At 40.4% G+C, this 19789-nt stretch overlaps 1 protein-coding gene across 3 annotated transcripts in view; it reads right to left on the reverse strand.

Moving 5' to 3' along the window:
* The window catches only part of ptpn13 (protein tyrosine phosphatase non-receptor type 13), a 55828-nt gene that overhangs the window by 9953 nt on the left and 26086 nt on the right, over nucleotides 1–19789 (reverse strand). Inside the window, exons 8-27 of one of the 3 annotated variants that reach the window (XM_037752478.1) lie at nucleotides 15989–16081; nucleotides 14390–14489; nucleotides 13395–13611; nucleotides 11783–11857; nucleotides 11489–11660; nucleotides 10864–11014; nucleotides 10628–10766; nucleotides 9564–9716; nucleotides 8878–9060; nucleotides 8592–8754; nucleotides 7284–7719; nucleotides 5817–5923; nucleotides 4825–4878; nucleotides 4139–4228; nucleotides 3895–4002; nucleotides 2895–3026; nucleotides 2307–2782; nucleotides 1765–1881; nucleotides 537–630; nucleotides 333–418 (exon numbers count right to left, since the gene is read on the reverse strand). In XM_037752478.1, the coding sequence (XP_037608406.1) occupies nucleotides 333–418; nucleotides 537–630; nucleotides 1765–1881; nucleotides 2307–2782; nucleotides 2895–3026; nucleotides 3895–4002; nucleotides 4139–4228; nucleotides 4825–4878; nucleotides 5817–5923; nucleotides 7284–7719; nucleotides 8592–8754; nucleotides 8878–9060; nucleotides 9564–9716; nucleotides 10628–10766; nucleotides 10864–11014; nucleotides 11489–11660; nucleotides 11783–11857; nucleotides 13395–13611; nucleotides 14390–14489; nucleotides 15989–16081 (3146 nt within the window). Of the gene's footprint in view, nucleotides 1–332; nucleotides 419–536; nucleotides 631–1749; nucleotides 1882–2306; nucleotides 2783–2894; nucleotides 3027–3894; nucleotides 4003–4138; nucleotides 4229–4824; nucleotides 4879–5816; nucleotides 5924–7283; nucleotides 7720–8591; nucleotides 8755–8877; nucleotides 9061–9563; nucleotides 9717–10627; nucleotides 10767–10863; nucleotides 11015–11488; nucleotides 11661–11782; nucleotides 11858–13394; nucleotides 13612–14389; nucleotides 14490–15988; nucleotides 16082–19789 lie in introns of all 3 variants that reach the window. The other 2 variants (XM_037752477.1, XM_037752479.1) reach the window with 2 other exon arrangements.

The raw sequence follows: 19789 nt of genomic DNA on the forward strand, positions 1-19789 counted from the left end.
ATTGAGCGTTTTGATACATTCGCAGTATTTATACAGCACTTAAACCTGCTTTATAATATAAAATACATGAAAACCTCACTTTTTTACAATATGGGACCTTTAAGAAAGCATTTTTGTTTGGTAAAGATCCCAACAAAAAATCACACCATAATGAGAATAATGATGTGAAAATTATCATTCCCTCTAATACCGCAAATCATATTGGAATTCCAATATCAGTCAAAATAATCACAAATTAGATATTTTGTCAAAATAGTTGAGCCCTAGTGGCCAGCTGGGCAGCAACTAAACAGCTTGTCAGCAAGGTGCTCGTGGGAAATGTCATCCCTCACCTGCCCGGTGTCCCGGAGAGCCTCTACTGCTTGTTGATGAGTGGCTCCCTCCAGACTTTTTCCATTGACAGCCACCACACGATCACCTGAGCACAGGACAGACACAAAAAGAGTCTAAATAGATGAAAACAAACCCTCTTGTTTGCTCTAACAAGTCTTTTTATTCTGCGTCATTATTTGTAACGTCTCTGTCTAGGCCGTCACCTTTCTGTAACCTTCCGTCGAGCTCAGCAGCTCCTTTTGGTATGATGGCTTTGACGTAGATGCCTCCATGTCGAACAGTCGTGTTTACTCCTCCCTAAAAAAGGAACACACCTTTTAGTCTAATCAGCCAAAGAGAAAATAGTTCAGTATGTATTTTCTATGGGGGGGTTGATGGCAGGTGTGGAGGATTTTTTTTCATTTCAAGTGTAATTGCTAAAATGATAAATGCTTTGTCTTTACTGCAAAAAAACAACAACATGAAGTTAATATTGTAGTTTACTAACAAATAGCTTACCATAGATCAGGGTTTTGTTGATGCCCGTGTGAACAGCAGCACACGATAACTGGCTCAGATTTAGGTAGAGTGGGGTCTGTGTTGCTGGACGAACTTGTATCATTCACATGTTAAATAAAAGCGACTTAAAGGCTCAAAACATAGCTAATTTTATTTATTTATTTATTTTGAAAGCAGATTATTTCTTCATTCTTCAACAGTTCAACTTTGATAAAATGTCACAGCAAAGCACAGCCTCAAATGTCACAAACCATAACAAACCAATATGGCTGTGTCGCAATAATTTCCTTCATATTTAAATTATACTTTGGTTTTTTGAAATAATTTTAATGCCAGTTTGGCAAAGCTTTTATCATATCACTATTGTGAATTATTTGCAAATGAACAAAAAATCCTCCACTGTGATGTTATTGACAAAATTACTGAGGTTAAATCCTAATAATCAGAGACAATATGAAGTTCTATTCATTGTCCATTTGGTTATTATGATGGGTTTATTGTTAAGGTGAATCTCATGGTTGTTTCAATACACTATCAGTTATTATTCTAAAACACTAATATTTGACAGCAACTCTGGTCTGATGACACAAAGTGATTTATTGTTGAGTGTTATCGTCAATCAATAAGGAGCAGCAGCAGCATAAGAACGCTCTCTATCCAGAGCTGTTTAAACTGTGTATGGTCCTTACTGTGAAGAAACTGTGGGACTTTATTAAAAAACAAAATCCTTATTGACTAAAAAACTAAATGGCATGCAAAAAGAAATAGCTGGACAATATTCCCACAAGAGCCTCCAGATCTTACAACATACAGCTTTACGAAGAAAAAAACCCAACCAAGCAACACGTAAACACCGACACAGACAACAGTGACGAGATGAGAAGGGGAAAGGGGGCAAAACAAAGAGAGGATGAAAACCTTGCCGAACAGTACCGTGACACTTATGCCCAGGCTGCTGTCTTTTTTAGACAGCTCAACGTCAAATAGATCTCCTGGACAGAGACTATTGACACCTGGGGCATTACCATTAAAATTTTCCATGATGTACTCCTGCAAACAGAGAACAGGGTATTAAGTTGAATTATCACAAGCTGGAACATGCAGAAGGAAAAAAGGGGATCAAGGGAGAGAGAGAGGAAGCTGAAATAGGTAACGCTGAGAAGAAAATGAGCAGACATTCAAGAAATGACATGCAGTGTACAGGTAACAAACTGCCTTGCATTGACACCGTGACATGTAATGATAGGCAAAGGTTATATACAACAGGCAGTTAGTTGTGCCAAGCATCCTAAAGGTAACGTGTAATGCTCGTTTCTGGAAGAACTTTTCTTATCCAAAAAGTTGATTTATATTTGCTCCACCAGGATAAAAAAAGAAAAGAAAAACCCTTTTGATTCATAGATCTCTTGAGTAGACTCAACTACTCTGTACGATGATGTATAAAACCAATGAATTCATAACCGTATAGGCCGCACCTTTTTGACTTTGAGTTTCTCTTGACTACTGGAATAAGTCTCCTCATCCATGTCTGAATCCCCCCAGTCGGAGTGCTCGGAAACTTTGGGAGCTTCTGTCAATTTAACTTTTCTAGTTTTGGGTGGCAGAGCCGGTGGCGCAGGATCCAAACCCACTTTAGGTTCTGGTCTAGGATGTTGGGCAGCGGCTGCAGCAGCTGTAGCTCTTTCTAGGCACTGCTGAACTCCATTAGCACGGGGTGGGCTTGTTTTAGCAACACTGCTCGTCCTGGAGTCCTGAGAACTGAAGCTGGTGGGCTGGTGGACTGGGGAGGAGGAGGATGTCGGTGTTACAGCCTTGTGGAGAGGAGGGCTGGGGCTTTCCTTTCCCACCTGCTCCTCTGACGAGGTATCAAAGTCTATTTCTCGTCTCTGGCCAGAGTTAAGTGCTTTCAATGCAGACTTGGCTGGGTAGGGAACGTAGCCTGAAGAAGATTCTGTCAAAACAAGGAAGATGAACAGTGATATTAGTCTGCAAGTCTGGACGGAAGACAAAACACTAGTAATGCACTATATACATGATGACAAGGAATACAAAAATCATTTTACCTTTGTAGAGCCTCTCTTTGGGCTGTAACACCACCAGAGTTACATCATCAGGAGCATTTTGGAGGATGTCAATTGTAGTGGCATGAGAGAGCCCTTCTAGGTTCACATCATTCACTGAGATCAGACGGTCACCTGCATCAACATTACAACTGTTACTCTCATGCTAGCACTCCTAAGACAACAAAAAACTAGGGCTGTCAATCGATTCAAATATTTAATCGAAATTAAATCGCATGATAATCCATAGTTAATCGGGATTAATTGCAAATTATAATTTTATCTGTTCAAAATGTGCCGTAAAAGGAGATTTGTCAAGTATTTAATACTCTTATCAACATGGGGGTGGGCAAATATGCTGCTTTATGCAAATGTATGTATATATTTATTATTGGAAATCAATTAACAACACAAAACAATGACAGATATTGTCCGGAAACCCTCACAGGTACTGCATTTAGCATAACAAATATGCTCAAATCATAACATGGCAAACTGCAGCCCAACAGGCAACAACAGCTGTCAGTGTGTCAGTGTGCTGACTTGAACTATGACTTGCCCCAAACTGCACGTGATTATCATAAAGTGGGCATGTCTGTAAAGGGGAGACTCGTGGGTACCCATAGAACCCATTTTCATTCACATATCTGGAGGTCAGAGGTCAAGGGACCCCTTTGAAAATGGCCATGCCAGTTTTTCGTCCCCAAAATTTAATATAAGCTTGGAGCGTTATTTGGCCTCCTTCGCAACAAGCTAGTATGACACGGTTGTCAATGGATTTTTTAGGTTTTCTAGTTTCATATGATACCAGTATCTTCACTCTAACTTTAAAAACTGAGCCCGCTACAACCTAAAAATCACAAGTTGCGTTAATGCGTTAAAGAAATTGATGGCGTCAAAACAAATTTGCGTTATTATCGCGTAAACTTTGACAGCCCTAAAAAAAAAAAAACATCATAATCTACCCATATAGGAGAAAGAGTGTAGCAAAACATTGGCCTACCAGGTTTGAGGCAGCCGTTGACATCAGCAGGACCCCCAGGAGTGATGGAGCTAATGATGGTGCCGAGGTCCATACGACCAGAGTTCTCCCCTCCAACAACCTGGAACCCTAGAGAACACACAAGCACAAACGGATGTAAACACATAAATACTATACACGCATTCAAACACAAAACATCTGGGGAATACTTGTCAACTCTGACAGCTGAGGAGGGGCAGTGTGAAATTGAGATGCTATTTCTTACCCAGGCCATATTTCACATCTTTCTTCAGGTTTACAGTTGTGATTTCTCTCTCTGGAGACGGTAAGGCAATGAGTTTTTTCTTGAGTGAATCTGTGCAGCACAAGGACACGAGGCATGTTGTTATATTTACTGGAACATACAGCAAATGCATTATCTGTCATATCTGATTGATGCATATCATTGTAATTTTAGTAAATTCATTTATCAGGGGATATACAGCAGGCCATTCTGAGAGGATTAGTATATCCACACTGTAACTATTAATCAGCTCAGGCAAGCATACAGTGTTGCTGAAGGGCAACTACTTTAGCACTGTTGGCTAATGGGCCTGAAAAGACGGGTTAAGCTAGGATGAAAGGGAAGGTCGTGGGTTCAGTGCAAAGTATGAAGCTATTAAATGGTGGGACCGGGGCCAGTTCCACACCAGGCAGCCATGAGAGGACACAGACTCAGTTCAGCATTATATAATTGTGATTTACAGCACAAGACTTGAGAGGGGGTTTGTATATCCGTACTTGGCTGTGCCACGATCAGCATATGGTTCAACAGATTTAAAAGGGGGATTTAATAATGTTGCAAAGTAGGAGAGCAGTCGGATATTTCCTGCATTTTGACATTATGTTGTATACAAAACATGGTAATCCAGTGTCTGTGTATCTGCGGAAATGAAAGATTTTGATACGTGCCGTTAACAGAGGCTGGGGTTGAAGGTGGTCCAGAAGAACTGTGCATGCTGACACCTGGGAACAGATCGCAAGAGATCAGCAAGGCCGAGCTTTAGTTTGTACTTTATACAGAACAGTGAAAATGTCTCGTCTGCCTCTTTTCCCATTTATAGGCAATAATATAGGAAATAGTTATAGAAATCATCAATTAATACATGCAGAAGCCCCCTGCATGATCAGACCATGTCATGTGAATACTAGCATATTATGTGAAGTCAACAAAATAAACTTAGACACAGCAACAAGGAACATTTAAAGTTATTCTGTTGTTCCTCAATACAGGCCAACAAAAGAACTGGTTTATGTCAGACTGCTCCTTTAATTTAGAATTTGATTCAAAGATAAGAAATCAAAGTTCATATTACTGGCATAGACACTATTTTATTGGCAAACTAGAAAGAGCGATCTACAGGTTTCCCATGCCGCTTCATCAGATTCGCTTGATGAAGCCACATGCGAAACGCGTAGTTCGCTCTTTGTTGTTTTTAATGTAATTTGCCAATACAATAAAATCTATGCCAGTACCCTAATGTGTAATTTATACATGTGTACATATGCATACATATGTAATCTGTAATCTACTTACTGTTGACTTGCCATGGTGTAGCCAGACCTCAAATTATCCGTTGCAATTCTTATGTTTTAGATCTTACTGCTCGCCTTCAGAATATACCATGTTCATCTGAATTACTGGCTTTCCAAATGTTCATAAGAACACTGTTTGTGTGTAGGCCTATATAAGGTAAGTGAAATATTTCATTATCTCATGGAAGAGAGCTGGAGCTGCACAGAACTACTATCTTAACTGCTGATAGATTAACTATTCTGAGTAACTATCCTAGAGTCTCTACTACAACTACAGATTACATTGATCTATATGAGCACAGATGTACATTTCATGTGCTATCCGTCACCAGAGAGCGGCATCATCATTCGCAGGTCAGCATCCTTACCTACTACGTATGCTTGGCCAGTATCCTCTGTGGAAGAAGAGTCTTCTTCTTTTTTGGACTTGCTGAGACTCCACGTCGGGCTGCTGTGGGACACGGTGCCAAAAGATCTGAGAAGGAGAGAGAGTAAGCGGTAGAACATCTAGTGTCCTTGGCTAAACTTAACACTCACTTTCAGTCTTACTAAACCATTAACGCTTCGGTTTTTATGCAAACAGAATCCTACTGAACTCAAAATCACACGTCATCTGTAAAGCTGACACGAGAGGGAGCAACTGGCACAAAAACAGGTTTGTTACTAATTTATAATAGGAACATACACTGATAGGCACAATCTCACAACAACACAGACACAAGGGTGAATGTGCACCCACACGCACAGGCCCCCAGAGGCTTAATTAGAGGCTTGAGGTAGAGTTGTCTGTGTCTCTGTGGCGTTGGGCAGAGCTATAGTCCCAGTAACGAGTCCTCACTTAGTAACCTTAGCCTGTCCTGAAGAGAGCTTGGAGACTCTGGCACTGAAGACTTTACAGAGGGCCAACTAATAAACACAAGATCCCATTTCCTTAAAGGACAAATTAAAAGGCAGAAAAAAAATCTATATATTGTAGTTCCTGCATAGTTTGATGGATGGTAAAGTAATGAAATACCAAAGAAATAATGTCAGCAGTGCTCGAAGTGGGCTGGTACTCCCCGGTACGTAGTACTACATTTTACTCTTTGTTGTACTGTGACTTTTTCCTTGTGCACCAGCACTTCTCACAAGCTGCCAGTACTCTACTCTTCTCGGCCTCTCCACATCAGGTTCTTTGGGCGGCAAAGCTAGCATTTTTGCGCCACGTCTCATAGCCCATATGAACATAAAAACAATGTGGAGAGCATCTGGACGAGCCGACGAGCCGGCAGAGCATGGAGGTGAGGGGGGGAACGAGGGTGCTGTGATTTATCAATACAATGTTTATGTCCTTTTTGTAAACAGTTCATCATAACTTTTTGTACTTGTGAACAAATATAATTAGTGAAACATTATTTAAAAATGTTCCGAATCTGCTCTTTTGATGTGATTCTACAGGAGAAGAATTAAATGTTCAGACGAAGGCTGTGATATGTGTAAATCATAAAATAATTATTTAACTGAAGCAAGTTTTTTCTTTAAGCTTTTTGGGCGTTATCTACATTATTAATTAATTAATTAATAAATTCAAATTTCTTGGCGGATGACCCCTAAACCCAATATCTCCTAGTATCTTTTATTCACTGTAGAAATTCAGAATGTAATAATGATTGTCGATACCGGCAGATACACACGTCAACATGTGAATAAGCGGAGTACTGCCTCTTATTGTTTTCCACTTCAAGCGCCGAATGTCAGCATTTACAACACCCACCGTGACTTTTTCTGAACTTCTCTCTCTCATATATACTCGTGTATTTAGGCTTTTGCTTAACATTTCTCTTCTTTCAACTCACTTGTCCTGTTGGTGTGAGAGAGAGCCTGTGTCTGAGCTGGCTCGCTGGTGCTGCTGTAAGTGAGAGGCCACTTGGTTGGGTTGTGCCTGACTCAGTCCGCTGTGCGACTGGCCACTATACGACTCTGCCAACCGGTGCTCTGGAGACTCTGGCATCTGTCCGAGGTTGTGGTGGGAGCGGCTCATTATCCGCGGATTGGAAAAGGCCGTGGAGGCCACTGGATTGAAACCTGGAAAGTGAAGCTCATCATGGACCAATATTGGGCCAGATGGTGCCTTGTGGAGGGCCATCTCTGAGTAAGAGATCCTCTTCAGGTGGTCTGGGTTGGAGCGCGTCGAATAGCTGGGTGCCAGGCTGCCTGAGCTCACCGTCCTCCCCACTGCGTCTCCACTCCGAGGGTCAAGGGAATACTGCAAACTGCTCAATGGGCAGTTCTCTGATTACAAGAAAAGAAAGTTACTGATTAATAATAATAATAATAATTAATGACATTTTTGTTAATTAATATAGAAAGAGTATGAGACAAAATAAAGAAATAAATAAAGCAGGGAAATCCGAAAAGGGCCAAAGTGTTGATCTGTACCGTTAACTCAGCAGTCTGACGTAATTATTGTCTAGATGGAAAAAGCAGGTACGGTCCTCTGCATCGTAAATCTGGACATATCCATCTTAATCGTCATAGCTAATGGTCTGGCCAGTCTTCTTCTTGGCAGTCAACTTATGAACTTAGTTGTGACTTTATGTTTAACAATCTGGTGGGAGTATGGGGTGTGATGAAGACAAAGCTGTTCTGTTGTTCAGCCATGAGAAACTACTCAAACCAAGCAGCGAACCAAAATCAACAGTAAGAGACCGCCCACACGTTTGATTCACATATTACATAATTGGAATAGATACAATAGACTTGTGCACCGACAGGTTGGACGGTGCACGTGATGATTGACATAGAATGGCAAAGATTATATGCGTTTCAGTTTTAAAGATATAATAACTACTTGTATGTCAATTCATTGAAACAAACTGACATTTTACGAGAGGGAAATGAGGGGGCATCCGCTATCATCTGGAGAGGATATGTGGGACGGCTGACACATGCAGCTGCGGCTGGAAACTGTCTAGTTTAGTGTTGACGTCATAAAGAGCTTCGCCTTTTCCTGGACGCTGTGATATGACACTTTTGGGCCTACTGTGTGAAAGCATTTCTGTGACATGTTAACCTTCCTCTGAGAGATAATAACTCCTCGCTGGCCAAATATTCCCATCTGTCTGATTCTGAGGCCCCATTATGTGCACCCACTTCTCTCCTACCTAGGTCTTGAAGTTCCTGGTTGTTTTGGCGGGCCTTCATTTGCAGGTGGAACTTGTGCTGGTCGGAGCACTGCTGTAGCAGATACTGACAGGTCTTGTTGCTGTCTGTCTGAAACAGGTGCTTAATCCCGTCGGATGTGTTCTGGAGGCAAATCTTCTTTTTCTGCAAGGTGACAAGTTAAACATTCAGGTGAAAGTGAAGACCAACTGGGCTAAGTCAGAGCGAATAAATGAAATTCACTATAGTGGCATAGTTTTATTTTTGATAATAAAGATGAGTACATACTATAAAGGAAATCTTTTTTGTCTCCCTCCAGGGGAACCGTAGCACCGGGGTTCGATTTCCGTTTAGCACCTCAAAGATGAGCACCCCCTTGGAGTAGACGCCCAGCATGATGCCCGTCTGGGACCGCTTCTCAGGAAGCACCCGATGGAAATGGACGCCATACTCTGTCAGCCTCTGGCTTACCTTTAACACAATCAATATAGAGTCAGAGGGTCTTAAATTCACAAAAATACACAGTACTGAGATAGGGGGAAGGGATGCGAGTGTGTTTTGAGTGCTGGAACTTTTCATGCAGACAAAGGGTCTTTCATCTTATTCATTTGATCCAATATGAGTTCATAGATTTTCATCTCATGATAATATTATTCAATTTGGTTCAGTGGCATGAAGAAGAGATGCTTTAGTAGACTGTGGATTTGACACAGTAAGAAATATTACAAGGACAGAATAAAATGTAGTGGAAGGACACAACTACTCGTGTTTGTAGTTGACACTGCAATCTTTGGTTTGTTGTCAAACATAAACTCAAATGTATTAATTCCTCTGCCAAAGTAAATTCTTTGGCACATTTTTTTCCTGGAACACCTGTCATTTTGTGCAAACAAAATGTTCACTGTGTTTGTCACAAAAGAAACACTTGAAATATTTCCATGAAACCATGATTCTTGTATTCTGGTGTTGCTGACCTTAAGAAACTCAAACTCTGCCTCAGAGTCAGATGCTCCGTAGTAGTTGCTGTGAAGTTTTGGCAGCTCCTCCTTGATGGTTGTCTGGTCCACCTTATCCAGGACAGACACCGGGAGGTAGTGCTCCAGTCTGAAGTAGGTCTTCCCATGGAGCTGAGGCACACGGATTAACACCGTTACTTATTAATAAATTTAATTTAAACCGTGAGCAAAAAAAGTTGCTCTGATGTCCTTAGAGAACAAAAATGTCTGTGTCAAAAAGCTGCCATAAAATGATGTGTTAATATTATTTTCCACTTTTACAGAATTAAATCTTTTAACCAACTTCAGTCCCAATCATTACTACCAATTTTCTGAATTTGAACCCATTAAACACCAGTTTGTTTACAAAGTGCCACTTCTGGGATACGTAAATGATTAGCAACAACATCGCCAATACAGCAACAATAACTCTAGTGGAAACCAGAAAAATAGAAAGCATTTGCCCTATGGGGCAAACATGACAAAATGGCTCAATCTGGTGGAAAATAGTAAAAAAAAATTGAAGCCAGGGCTCTAGATTGAAAGCCTGATATAATACAATGCATGCCTTTATGCTGTAATGGCCGTGGGATCGTGGGATTGTGGTTTTAATGGGTTTCAAATGGGGACATATTTGTCCTTAAGGGTCTGAGTTTCTGTATTTTGGCTACGGTTATAGACTTATTATAGGAGCTGAGGTTGAACTTTCAAAATGAAAAAAAAAACGTAAACTCACACCCTTGCCAAAAGCATGCAAAATGCATTTATACAGCCAAAATGATTGAAAAATTTAAATTAAAAAGCCAAAATGCCCCTAAGGATGCATAAGGGTTAATGAGACCAACGTTCAACTGCATTAATTTTTGTTTCTAAAACGTTTTACAAGAGAAGTCTTCACCTCACATTCTACTTCAAATGTGTATATTCAGCAATACTTTCTAATATATAAAACAATAAAGACATGATTACACAACTTCACAATTCAAATAAAGTGTATTTTAAGTGTTGTTAGCTGACTGATAACACTTCCAGAGATTCGGTACCTCAGGTTGGTAGTCACTGAATTCAGCCTGCAGTGCCAGTGAAGCCAACAGTATGGCATTTTCTGTGCCACAGCGCATCCTCTCCTCCAAGATATCCTTCCTCAGCTGTAAGTAGTACTGATGTTTGGTCATAGCATGCCTGTTATACACAGAAAAAATACAGACATTTTTGGTTATGATATGCAAACACATGGGTCCATTGTTCTGTGACAATGAAACAAATACTATATACTCACTGTATGAGGTTGACGTCATCAAGGAAGAATTTGATGCGTAAGAAAAGATTAAAAGGCACATCAGATTTCTTCTTCTTAGGATCGTCCTTCCATCCCTCTGGGGCCACTTTGGACAGTTTGGCATCAGGATCGACGAAGAAAAACTCATCATCTGTGTGTGTGATTTTTAGGAGAGGGTGTGTTTAAAGCATGCTTAAAGCAACATGTTGCATCTTCAATGAGACATCAGGTGTAGGAAATGTAATTTATATGGAAATACCATGAACCTCTGCACTAAAAACTACTCAAACCACATCTCAGATGCCTGAGATGTGATCTCACAGTTTTATACTTTATATTCAAGAAGGGGAAAATGTTCTCTAGAATAAATTGTGTGCCATTTCAAAGGTTTTCCACGTGCAACACTGGATTCCTGGAATGTTTTCTTATAGAAGAAGGTTCTTAAGGTCAACGTGGATCAGTGACAGAGCTAACGTTGGTTAACTAATAACTATGGTAAGGTAACTACATAACCACACAAGTAAGTGCACACAATATAGAAGACTGATCCCCTGACATATACCTGACACACACATGCATTCATGCCACTTAAAACAACAGTCTTATACAGGATAACATACAGTACCTCTGAGGTATGCTAGGCCGAAGAGATGGTGCTCCACCAGCCCGATGTGGGCAACCACCATATCAAGAACGTCTTTACAAACTGCCTTGATGTCACAGCTCAGCTCCAGCTTTTGGCCATTCAGAAGCACCACGCCCACCTTCCTCAGCACGTCCTCCACCTTACCCCGTTTCTTGTGGGCAGAGAGAAAAAAGGGGGAAGGAGTAATGGATTACAAATGAGGAATAAAGCCGTTTTCTGTGGCAACATCATGGATACATTGGCTCAAAGGAGGCATTAGATGTACATCCTTACCATTATTGAAGAGGGAACAGATAAGGCAACACAGGGCTCGCTGGCCATCTTCACAAACTCAGGCCCGTGGAAGTTCTGTCGTAAAAAGTAATTGTGATACAGAGAGAACATTTATTTTACCAAAATGTTAAAGGTACAGTGTGTAGGATTTGCAGCATCTAGAGGTGTGGTTGCAGATTTTAACCAACTGAGTACCCCTCCGCTCACTCATCCCCAACGTGAGCCGCCGAGTGCAAGACCGTGGTAACGCCGTTCGCCTCGCTCAGAGGCCATCCTTACCATAATAACACTACTTTAGGGGGCAACGGAAGGCAGACGGCGGCTGGCGGTTCCACGATTTTGCACTCGGCTCACGTTACCGCAGTTTCACAAGCGTGTCGGAGAACTACGGCGGCCTTCAGGCAATGTAAAAACGTGAAAGTCTCTCTCTAGAGCCAGTGTTTGGTTTTTGTCCGTTCTGGGCTACTGTAGAAACATGGTGGTGCAACATGGAGGACTCCGTGAAGAGGACCCGCTCCCTATGTAGATGTAAACGGCTCAATCTAAGCTAACGAAAACACAACGCTTCTTAGTTTCAGGTGATTATACACTAATGAAGACATAGTTATGAACATCCATTTCTGCTAATAGATCCCCGAAATGTTACACACTGTTCCTTTAAAAGGATCATTTTCAACCTGGACCTTCTTTTAATATATTTTTGTTGCTATTATGACAACTCATTATGTTCAAAATGTGATCACTTGGTGTCAGTGCTGAACTACGACATGATTTACATCAACTCTTAAAAACATTTAAAACACTTCCTTTCTACACAAAACACTCACACTTCAGGTTCAAACCTGTTTCAGTAGCTGCCCTGATCATGAAATTTCAATGACAACAACTCATGTGATGCTTTTTTTAAGTGTACACGCACTTCCTTATTGGTTTTCTGCGGTAATCTGGTTTTAACAGAAGTGGTAGGGCAAGATTCCTTTGCTTCAGCTCAAAGGTTTTTCTTTTACCAACAGGAAACCCCCACAGCCCAAATTACACCCATTTAAAATCTACCATAAACACACTACAGCAAATAAGTCTCGCCTTTGAGAGATAATTAACCTTTTAGGAATATAACTGATACACAGCAGATTTGTTGCTATGTTTTGCCACTTGCGTTAACACATTTTGTGATAGTAGGTGGGAGAGATCCGACCGGCTGACATGAATTATGTTTTCCAGTCAGCAATTTGTATTTACAGAACATCCAGTGAGCTCAGCATCAACAACCTAGTTGCCAATGAGCTCATGGGAGTTAAAATTGTACATCCATCATCAAATATTGCAATATAAACAAGCTTCAAGCGATGGATAGTCAGACCTCCGATGTAGGGGGTTCCCGCTGGAGTGTGTTTGTGTGTGTGTTGAAATGATGTCTTTCAGGAGTTGGCTGTGCCATGTGTTTATATATTTGGTCTACAGCTCTATAGTGATACAGGAGGTTTTGTAAACCAAATTTAAGTTTGTAAAGGAAAACAAGACCCAAATAACTGAAATGAAGTTAATAAATATTAAACACAGATTGTCATATAAAGCATATCTCTGAGTCTGTTAAGCCATGAAGAGTAAAAACCTTGGGTTTGCGAAGTTGTACAGAAGAGGTGAGGAGGGGGTCTCGAAGGTCGAGCATGGAAGTGCGAGTTGGAGCCAGGGGCTCATCTGTGGGGTAGAGGTTGGCCCTGGACAGCCTGCTGACCAGGTGGGCCTGGAGCCGCTGCACCTCCTCCTCCTGCCTCTGGAGGAGCAGCTCTGCTCCAGCCAGACCTTCATCAGCCGCCCCCTCATGCAGCCTACAGGGAGAAGAGAAGAGGAGGGTTGGCGTCAGAACAGTCTGATATTGCCAAAAAGCTGAATGGATAGAAGACTTTTGCTTAATGTGTGATGCCTTGGGACATTTGTACTATATTTACTGACTTTCTTTTTGTGCTTTCTCCATAAAACAAATACATAAAAGTAGCAACATGATGTCAGACAATGTATTCACACACAAAAGACACCAAACACTAGATGGTATGTCTTCTTTTAGCGTCAGGGGGGAAAACAAATGCTCTGTGCAGCGGGACAGAGCGAAAACATGGTTTCTCTGTTAACAGCAGGCAGCAGTTCTCTGTAATGCCAGAGATTAGAGAGATAGAGATTGCTGAATGTGGATGTCACATTAGATGACCTCACTAGTGAAGCATGGGGCTGACCCTGCTGTGCCAAACCAGCTGTGTGTGGCACAGAGGACCAAACACGACCGCTTCATCGTCGCTGGCTTCCCTGTTCTGTGGAGGGAACAAACGCATACAAGACATACAAACTCCTATGCAGTCGGGCAGGTGCTAAAATTCACATTCATTCTTGCTCCTTTTTTCATGTCCTATAAAACATCCTGAGTTCAAATACAGTGATTCAACACTTGAACTTCAACTCTTCTGGGATATGTAACATCCGTGAAGGGATAGATTTCCATATGGATCAATTAACTGGTAGCTGTAGGTTGGCTGCTGCTTAAGGGAGAAAACACAACACCGGTACCTTGTTTTTGTTAAACTGGCACCTGTTTAGTGTGTGTGTGTGTGTTACCTGTGCCTGTGTGTGTTGTGACTTGTCAGCGACAGGGCATCATGTTCAGAGGAGAGTGCCAGCTGGGAGCCATACCTCCTCGCCTCGCTTGGTCTCTTAGCTGGAAGAGACATAGATGTATTAGCTGTGTACACACATATATGCACATTTTGTTTTCACATTCGACACATTCAAACACATCCCTCCAGATGCAGACACCCACACTGTGGTGCAAATGTAACCTGCATGAACATGTGTTCAAGAAGGTGGAGCAGTTTTAGAAATCAGGTCAAATCAGCACCACATAGGAGCTCTGTTGTACTGAGTTGAAATTGCGTACAAAATACCAACAAATAACAGTATGGGTCAGAAAGTACTAAAATATACAGAGTCAAGTACTGCCCCATCTAGTACATTAAGAGCTTTTCCATGTCTTGAATAAAACCCTTGGAAATGGTGATAAATAGAGTATAGGTGTTAGTTCATCTTGAATAAATTTGCTTTTGACCTTTTTCTTAGGTCCGTCTCTGACAATCTTAAGTAAATTAATCTTAATTACACATTTTTTTAAACGACAGCTGAAAACCTATTTATTTAGTTGACTTATAATTAATGTAATTTGTATTTATTATTATGTATTTTAACTTTTATTTTTTAACAATTCTTTCATTTTTTAAATTATTATTATTAATGATCTCGGTTTTTAATTTCACTAATGTATTTTAGCATCTACTGTCCTCTTACTGTCTAATTGTATTGCCTGTCTGCCCTTGTCTGAATGTGTTGCATTTTTCTTTTCTTTTGTAAAGCACTTTGAGCTACATCTCTTGTAAGAAAAGTGCTCTATAAATAAAGGTATTATTGGTATTATTATTATTATTATTATTATTATTATTATTAATTATTCACTCCTTCTGAAACCACATTGCATGTAAAACTACCTATATGAGTACAGTAACTAATATATTTTGATGTATATAACTGGCATGTAGTCACATATTATAAGTCTACAGTATCCCAAGTCAGTTTGGAAAGATTAAATCTGAGCTGCTGAGTTTTGCTCTATTGCCAGCCTCATGTTTCCCACACTATTACAATAGTCAAATCTTGTCTTTGGTTATTGCACAGTTAAACGTTGCACTGAGAGTGAAGTTATCTTGTGCAAGCCTACATAGTCATTTGTCTGATGCTGCTAATGGGATTAGATCATGTCCTTAGCTGACAGCAGCACCCAAGAGAGGGTGGAGAGTGGTGCACCTCACTATCTTTAGCCGACAAAGTGTGACCTGTGAGGATTGGCAATAAGACAGCAGGGAACCTGGCTTTGAGCAGGACAGACCACAGTCAGTTGGTCAGTGCAGACAAAGAATAATTGATATCCTTTGACAGTGGCTTTAAATCCCAGACTTTATGGCTCAGACTACTGTTTGTTAAATGAATCACTCACCGTTCCAGGTGTAAACAAGTCCTAGATTAGATGGCTATAGTGAAAACCAACATGGACATGTTATTACTGGTCTCGAAGAGTTTAGTTATTTTGAAACTGAACTTTTGAGTTTTCATTTTTACTTTGTGAGTGATGTGTGTGAGAATAAAAATGATGATGAAGACATGTTCTACCTTGTCTGTAGTCTGGATCAGAGGAGGTCACTGAGGGGCTTTCGCTGGATGAACTGTAATCGCTGTGGTACCTCTGGTGGGTGTGGACCGGGTCTGAAGGAAGAGAAACACCATCAGCCCATCTTTTTTCAAAATAATATAATATGAACCATGCACTAACATAAGAGGATGTCTGCGGAATGATGAAATGGATCAAACATAAACTTCATGCACAACTTAAAAATAGTTATATGGACTTGTTTCCTGTTTGTGAGGGATGTTAATGTGAAGCTGTTTATTTTTCAAATGTCACGCGACACAGATGTTGCATCACTTTTTTTACAAGACTTAGACAGACGATGAACTGACACGTTTTTCATTTACAGTACTCTCTCCCACTGAGACTGACGGCAACCCTAAACCAGAGGCACACAAAGCAGGTATTAGTCATGCTGTTGGTAAACACTCCTAATGAAAGACATATGTAGCTGCGCTGAAAAGCAGCTTCTGCACAAGTGTATGCAGGCATGCCTCCTGTCAGGTTAGAGAGCTTTTTTGTTGAGGGCGTAATCTTTTGCCTTGTTTAACTGGGTGAACCACAGCAAGTACAGACCAGCTCACCACAATGAGTTACTTTGCTCTCAGCAATGCTTCGTAAACTCAACAATGACTTGAAAATCTGCGGTAAAGCCGGAAAACACCATAAACAATGTTCAGAACAGTCTCAACCCTAATCCAACGTGTCATGTGTTTCTCTGCTTATAGCACACCGAACTTGAAAGTCCTGCTCTTCAGTATCAGCTACATAGCTCGAATGAATGGCATTCCCACGTCACGGCTCAGGCATTTTAGTTCAGACGAGTTTCACAGTACATCTCTTTGTAATGATGTGTCTAACCTTACGTAAACTGTATAAGAAAAAAGCATTGTGGCTCAGCGACAATTACAATCTGCCTGAGAAAGAAGAGGAGCGTAATAGTTTTCCATCTTCCGCTGGTTGGTGCGTCATGAGAGAACATTTGCATTGAAAAAGGTACACAGAGGAACAGTCATTTATGCAAGTACATCGACTTACAAATTTGCACCCACATTGCAACATACATGCACTGATACCCACACACGTGCAAAGTCACCTGTCCTACAATGTCCGCTTATGTTGCTATATGTGCAGTCATGATAATCTTGGTAAGGTAGGGTAGAGGAAAAAAACAACAACATCAAACCCATTTTGGTCAAAATAACGGCCCACCACTACCAACAGGATTTTCCCAAAAGGGACTAATTAAGAACGGTTTATGATCTGGTTACAGCTTGGCAGGAAATGGAAACCAAAACAAGACAAACATTTGTGAATTGAAGTATTTTGATGTGCTGCTTATTAATTAAAAGACAAGACAGAACAAACAACATTCAGCAACATTTCATTTAAGCGACAAGTAGATGTACCGTAAATGCATTTGCCCTATTAGTCTCCATTTAAAAACTGTAAATGACTTATCATAAGACAGAAACAAACTGTGACGGTGATTTTATTTAAGATTTACCCAACAAATCTTGCAGTAAAAGAACATTAACCTTACCATTAAAACAAAACATCCACAGCTTAAAGCCGGGTGAGTGTCCTGGATGTGGCATAAATAACAGAAAAGACTAGTCTAAGACTAAAAGTGACTGACGGTGTTGTTTTAATCAAAAAGTAATACATTTTCGACGCTGTAATTTGTACTTGTAAGTAAATGTCCTGTTATAAACACTGCTGAAGTACCCACTCAGCCTACCTTATAATATATAGTTCAGCGCTATTATATTGCATTTAGGGCTGTCAATTGATTAAAATATTTAATCGTGATTAATCGCATGGTTGTCCATGATTAATCGCACATTTTTTATCTGTCCAAAATGTACCTTAAAGGGAGATTTGTCAGGTAACAACATGGGAGAGAGCAAATATGCTGCTTTATGCAAAACATGGCAAAGTCAAGCCCAACAGGCAACAACAGACTTGACTATGATTTGCCCAAAACTGCATGTGATTATCATAAAGTGGGCATTAAAGGTGTCTGTAAAGGGGAGACTTGTGGGTACCCATAGAACCCACTTTCATCCCTTTGAAAATGGCCATGACAGTTTCTTCTCGCCAACATTTAGCGCAAGTTTGGAGCGTTATTTAACCTCTTTCACGGAAAGCCAGTATGACATGGTTGGTTCCGATGAATTCCTTAGGTTTTTTAGTTTCATTTGATGCCAGTATCTTCACTCTAACAGTAAAACTGAGCCCGCTACCAGTTCCGAAAGATCGATTGCATTAATGCGTTAAAGAAATTAGTGGCGTTAAAATAAATTTGCGTTAACGCGTCAACTTTGACAGCCCTAGTCGCGTTATATTATATTGCATATTAAGTGCAACAGAACCACTAATGTAACCTGTGTGACTAACTTAAATCATATTTGGAGAAATCCCAAATAAACCTGGGATCAACATTTCATCATGTACCCGAAACATCCACTGCACCTCAAAGCATTGAGGGGAAAGAGAGATGAAGAGGGTCACAGCTAATTAGAGAGATGAACAGCGATATCTGAATGTTTCACTAAGAAGCGTTGGATAGATGGTGAGTGACCCAGATAAACACGTACTGCATAGCTACTTCTCGGTACTGCTCCTCAATGATTGCTATTGTTTCTTTCTTTCAGGAAATATAACTACATTCCTCTTCCACCTTAAAAGGAGTTATTAAGTAGCAAGCATGCACACACATACATTCACAAAAGGACAATGAAACAAAGTAGAGAAGAAGAGGATTTGAGTCACTGTCAGCACGTTTTAGTAGTAATTAAATACTTAAATGTGACACTTAATGAGTGAAGAGGCCAGGGGGTCATTCATAGTTTAATGCTCCAACTTCCTATCATGCTCTCTCAGCTCTATCATGTCTTTCTCTCCGTGTAGGGAGTCACACACACACTTCCTAGAAAAACAGTTTGTACGAATCTTAACTGGAGGAGCATCATTTCCTGGGAACATTTTAAGCAACCTGCATTCATCTGCTTACTTCTCTCGTCTCCCTTCACCTTATCTTATCATTTCCTCTCCCACGTCCCCGTTCCTCTCCTCCCTCTCCTTGATTCCTCGCAGAACCGACACTTCGGCGTGAGCTTTCTGCGAGTACACAAACAGCTTCTATAGGCTACGGCCTTTTGGGGCATTCAAGCTGAGAAGAGACACAAACTCAGACTGTGAGGTTGTTCGAAGCCTGGAGGTCCCAGAGAGACAGAAGAAACTTCCTTTAAAAAAATAGACTAAAATAGATAATAGCTTACAGAAACCCTGCAGTTTAAGTTGACATGACTCAGAAGAAATAGGTAACACTTTATAATAATCATCATTTATAAATGATGAATTGATAGTTAATTAAACTTAGTTAATAGTTATTTCACTGTTAACAAACAACAAAATGATAATTAATTATGTTTACTAATTTTAAAAAAAAGCTATAATTACCTCCGCCAAGGCCGAAGGCCTAGGAAGGAGGTTATGTTTTCACCGGTGTTGGTTTGTTTGTTTGTCCGTTAGCAGGATTACTCCAAAAGTCCGCGATGGATTTGAATGGCATTGTTTGGAGGGGTCGGGTGTGGCACAATGAACAATCCATTCGATTTTGGTGGCGATCCATCTAATTTATGTTATTGTATCATTGGTTTGTGTAATAGGAAATAATTAGTTTATAAATTCAATATTGTATCATAGCTGATAGGAGACGATAACAATTACATTGTGATTACATTAGTAAACTATTTATTAACAGTTTATTGTTGTACATT

This window comes from Sebastes umbrosus, chromosome 19 (assembly GCF_015220745.1).
Source record: "Sebastes umbrosus isolate fSebUmb1 chromosome 19, fSebUmb1.pri, whole genome shotgun sequence".
In the NCBI taxonomy this organism is placed as follows: domain Eukaryota; kingdom Metazoa; phylum Chordata; class Actinopteri; order Perciformes; family Sebastidae; genus Sebastes; species Sebastes umbrosus.